A 5,405-nucleotide genomic window follows, 5' to 3' on the forward strand; every position below is an offset into this window, starting at 1 on the left:
GACTTGATGATTTCAGAATCTGTGCCGACCAACTCCATCAACTCGTGCACAGCGTCCCGGATCCGATCGAATTGAGTAAATAGCATAAAACTACTACTTTACAGGCTAGGGTTCCAAAAAATACCGATTTTTTATTTTTCTCAGATAACTACCAAATGGGTGGTCGGCTGTTTCAAAAAACCCAAATCGCCGAGTGCTTATCAATTGATCACGATTATGACAGGTCAGGCCCACACCTAAACGAAGCGTTAGTTTGGCTGCTAGTTTGACCATTAACTGACATGTAAGGCCCACATGTCAGTGTCTCTTCTTATCTTCCTCTTCTCCTCTCTGCCTCCCTTCTCCTCCACTCTCCCTGCTCGTCAGGAACAGCACAGAACCGCCATGGCCGCCGACCACATTCCATGCCGCCGTTCTGTGCCACGTCCGGCCACCGCCCTATGCCACTCCGAGCCCCCCTACGATGCCGTTGATGGTAGGAGCTCGCTGGAGCTCCTGGTGGCAAGGTGGAGACGAGGAGGCATACCAGAGGCCGGCGACCCTGCCGCGCACGCCGTCTGGAGGCTCCGCCGCGCGCCATGGGGCTCCGGCACAGTCGCCGCACTGACGCACGCCATCGGGAGGTGCTGAGGGGCCGCCACGAGCCGTGCCGGGGCAAGGCGGGCACGGGACGCCGCGAGCCGCGCCGGGGCAAGGCGGGCACGGGACGCCGCGAGCCGCGCCCAGGAGCGCCGGGAGCCGCACGCCATGGCCGGGAGGGCGAGCTTGAGCACGGGAGGGCCCGATTGCTTTTTTTAAGTCTGCAGGGACCCGATTGCTTTTTTTCATTTTTTACAGGGACCTGATTGCTTTATTGAATTTTTTATTAAATTATGACAAAGAGACACTGACATATGGGCCTCACATGTCAGTATGTCAGTCAATGGTCAAACTAACGGTCAAAATAACGCTTCGTTTAGGCGTGGGCCTGACCTGTCATAATCATGATCAATTGATAAGCAATCAGCGATTTGGGTTTTTTGAAACAGCCGACATCCCATTTGGTAGTTATGTGAGAAAATTTAAAAATCGGTAGTTTTTTGGAACCCTAACCTGTAAAGTAGTAGTTTTATGCTATTTACTCGATCGAATTGCTCAGCTAGGCTGCTCATGGTGACGATGGTGGGGAAATTTTGTAGGTGGGAGGTGGTAGACTGGCTCTGAATATCAAATGATACGAACCTAGATACAAATTACTCAATGGATCATGGATACAAGGAATTCAGTCACAGATACAAGTTTCTATCAGCAAGAAAGGGGATCTGGGAATCTAGAGCCGGGAGGTGGGAGAGGGAAAACGCCCAACGGCGGCCAGTTCGGGTTCCAGTTCTTCGATGCCCCTTCCATGAAGCGATGTGTTTCTCTATATATGAGGTCATGCCTCCTTGGGTTGGGCTTTGCAGTCTGTTTGGACCTCGTGGGCCGGCCTTGAGCCTCTTTGGTTGTGGTTGATGAAGTAGTTCCCGTGACACGTCGGGACCACCTATGACTACGACCAGGAGTCGCGCCTCGGTGCAGGCAAGTTCGGCGCCGTCGTCAAGGCGCGGTGCCGCGCCACCGGCCAGCTCGTCGCCATCAAGTCCCTCCACGACCCCGTCGACCCCCACGAGGTGCTTGGGGAGGCCCGCTTCCTCGAGGCCTGCGGCGGCCAACCGCACATCGTCGGCTTCCGCGGCGTCACGCTCGACTACGTGACCGACGAGCTCTGCCTCGTCATGGACTACGTCGAGGGCAAGAGCCTCAAAGTTCTCCTGAGCGAGAGGGGCGGCGGGCTCCCGGAGGCCACGGTGTGCACCTTCATGTGGCAGCTCCTCACGGCCGCCAAGAAGATGCACCGGTGTCACATCGTCCACCGCGACATCAATCCTGCCAACATCCTCGTCGGAGGGGACGAAGCCGGAGGATTCGTCAAGATCTGCGATTTTGGCGTCGCCATGTCCATGTCGGAGGCGCCGCCGTACGAGGAGGAGGTTGGCATGGGCGAGTACCGGGCGCCCGAGATGCTCCTTGGAAAAGAGGACTACGACGCGCTCGTCGACACATGGTCTCTTGGGTGCGTCATGGCGGAGATGCTCTCGGGCAAGAGGATTTTCCGGGCCGCCGAATTCATATCTCTGTTCCAAAGGATCTACGAAGTGGTGGGCGTGCCGGACGACACGACGTGGCCGGGGTTCACGTCGCTGCCGCACGCCGCCCCGCCGCCGCTGGTGCCGGGGCAGAAGAGCACGCTGCGAGATCTGTTCCCGGAGGAGACACTGTCCACGGAGGGATTCAAGGTCCTCAACGGTCTTCTTACATGCAACCCCGACAAGCGGCTGAAGGCGGCCACCGCGCTGAAGCTCCCGTGGTTCGCCACCGCTGCTGCAAACGCCCACCCTTCTGCTCCTACTGCTGCTGCAAAGATCGACACGATGGCAGTGTCCATAAAGGAGGAAGTGGTGGAGTTCGCTCCGTTGATGCCTCCCAGAAGAGAGTCACGGCCAAGAAGATGTTGATCAGGAAGAAGGCGCCGCTGATCGCTCCACTGGCCACATGAAGGCGCTGCTGATCGCTCCACAGGAAGATCTTGTTCTTCTGCCTCGATGCTTGGAACTTTTTGGATGCAAAATATGTAAATGCTTGGATGACAATTTGGTGCACCTAGAGCAGAATAAATTGTCTCTGTTCAAGCTTGTAGCATCTGTAGTTCTGTACACATGCAGGCTTGCTGCGGTGCAGGTTTTTTTTTTGTGCTATAACATGTAGTGTTCAATGCAAAGTGTTGAATGAAATTGGCGACAACCTGCTGAATGTGAATTGGAAGTTCTTGAAATGAGGATTGTGTAGGCAAAAAATGTTACTGACCAATGAGAAACCTCTGTCAAATTAGACCGGTTCTCTCATATCGTATTTATTTTTTACACATTCGGTCAGTTTCTTGCGAAAACTTACCAATCTGGTTGTGTAGGTAAACATACGCATGAGTGTTGACAGGAAATATGTTTTGGGTCTGTATGTCTAATCCACCAACTTACCAATGTCCACACACTACTAAACCACCAAGATCAATTCGGATTCAAACAATTTTGCTGGAACTTCGATGAGCACCTAAGAGCATCTCCAATAGATGATGTTTTTGGTGCTCCAAACCGGTGATGGTCCAAATTTGGAGTATCAAAAAGTGTTTTTTACATCTTCGAAAAAGGCTCAACTCTAACAAATAATCCAAAACGGAGATGTAAATAAAAGAGCAACTCCAACATATGGCCCAAAGCAAAGATGTAAACCGGCCGGCGGCCGCGTGGCTGCTGTTCAGCCACTGTACGGCCGGCAGTGGCGGCGGCGGAGGTGGAGGAACAGCTCCTTGGCTGCTGGAGGACGCCGCCGGCCGTGGCTGCAAGTCAGCGGCCCGAGCCGCCGCGGCTACATTCGAGATTTTGGCCGGCCGAGCCGCACTTTCGGCCGGGTTCCGGCCGCGATTTGCCGGCCGTTTGCCTCCGTCTCCTGCCTTTGTCGCCTTCGTAGGAATCGTCGGCGCGGTGGTGACCGACCGGGGCGTAGCAAATCCGGGGCAGCGCTTTTTACCCTCGAAGCTCCAAAAGTTAGTTGTTTTTACATATGAATCGTCTATTGAAAATGCTCTAATCTATACTACTTATAAAAGAGCAAATATTATCTTCTTTAAGTGCACTCCACAAAACGTACACGGATACATTATCACCGCATGATTAGTCCCATTAAACTCAATCTAACGGCTAGCCTTAACCGAATTTGTTCTCCGTGCGCATTTAGCAATTTACATTGACTGACCGTACTCCACCACGGAGGAAAATATGAAAGTCCATGCCTGGTCAATTAGGAAACTATAATCACGGACACATTCTATTAAGAAACTAATCACGGGCACATCTAATTATTAGGAAACTAATCACAAACCCATCCTATTATTAGGAAAAAAAATCACGCGTGCATCCTATTATTAGGAAAATAATTACGAGCCATCCTATTAGGAAATTAATCACGGACGCATCTAATTATTGGGAAACTAATCATGGCTGCATCCTATTAGATAACTAATCATGAACGCATCTAATTATTAGGAAACTAATCGCGAGCGCATCCTATCGTCTCCTATCAGGGAATTGTGATCGCGAGTCGCCAGTCGTCACCAGCCCACCACCCGCGCGAGCCACAATGGGAGACACGCGATGAGGAGCTGCGGCTTCCTCCGAACACACTTCTACTGACTCGACTTCGTCCAGATCCTGGGCATGCTCTCCGGGAACCACCGGCATCCGCGTCGACTTCGGCTCCATCCACAACACCCAGCTGACAACTACCCACCGCCGAGGTCCTTCAAGTGGGGGCAACGCTCAGTATCTTGAACCAGTATAAGCGGGTCAAAAAAATCTGCCCCCACAACCATGCATGTAGATTCGCCTGGTCGCCAACCATCATCGTCCCCAGGACGGTGCAGGTCTCGGCCACCGTGCAGCAGGTGAAGCTAATCACGGCCCCATCTCACTTGCCCGAAGCCACCGCCGACTCCCTCAGCTCTGACGCGTGCTGCTCCGTTGGACACGCTTGTCCGGTACTCGCGCGTGGACGACGTCGTCCAAAGCTAATCCCGGTGCGTGGAGGCCGCCGCCTCAAAGCTGGACGACTGACTCACCTGCGTCGACAATGCCGCCCAGCTGGTGAGAGGACATAGTCGCCGCGGCCGCTCGCATGCCTGAACGACGGAGACGCTCGCCTTCACGCGAACGCACCACACACACGCATTAATCAAGTAAGTATCGAGTGTTGTTTTTTTACTGTCATCGCTACCTCGCCGGTGGTGACACATCTAGAAGTACAGGAACTAGAGATGAGGCAATGAGAAACAGAGGAGCGTTGGAGCACACACAGAGACGTTCGCCTTCTTTCTTTCTTTATTTTTTCACTGATTTTCGCGTACCTGCAACAGACATCCCTGTTTTTTTAAGTACTGACTACCGGTTATTACATGGCCAACTCACGACTACATAGTGAACTCACAGACAAATTCGCTGAACCAAGACCTTACTTGCAGTCATGAAATTACGTTTCACTGAAAAAACCCAGAAGTTTGCATAAGTTTTAATGAAAAAAACTAAAGTTCGCATAAGTTTTACTAAAAAAACCCTGAAGTTTGCATAAGTGTATTTGTTTGTCCAGCAGATACATGGCAATTGTAATTTTACATGAGCATTTTCATACCATCATTATCTACAGTTGAGTTAACATGTTTTCCTGATAGAAAACTTGGACTACATATAAGAGAAGCAAAAACTGCATGTTGATTATGATGATGATGAATGTAGGATATTTTGTGGTCATGATAAATTTCATATCATTTAGTACATAAA

At 51.5% G+C, this 5,405-nt stretch overlaps 1 protein-coding gene across 1 annotated transcript; it reads left to right on the plus strand.

Moving 5' to 3' along the window:
- Positions 1–1,246: 1,246 nt before the first annotated feature.
- On the plus strand, positions 1,247–2,774 carry LOC125546775 (putative cyclin-dependent kinase F-2). The gene is made up of 2 exons (XM_048710911.1): positions 1,247–1,441; positions 1,539–2,774. Exons 1-2 carry the CDS (start codon positions 1,247–1,249, stop codon positions 2,532–2,534), a joined length of 1,191 nt encoding a protein of 396 aa, XP_048566868.1. The 3' UTR covers positions 2,535–2,774.
- The last annotated feature ends 2,631 nt before the right edge of the window (positions 2,775–5,405 follow it).

The sequence above is a fragment of the Triticum urartu genome, chromosome 3, assembly GCF_003073215.2.
Source record: "Triticum urartu cultivar G1812 chromosome 3, Tu2.1, whole genome shotgun sequence".
In the NCBI taxonomy this organism is placed as follows: Eukaryota; Viridiplantae; Streptophyta; class Magnoliopsida; order Poales; family Poaceae; genus Triticum; species Triticum urartu.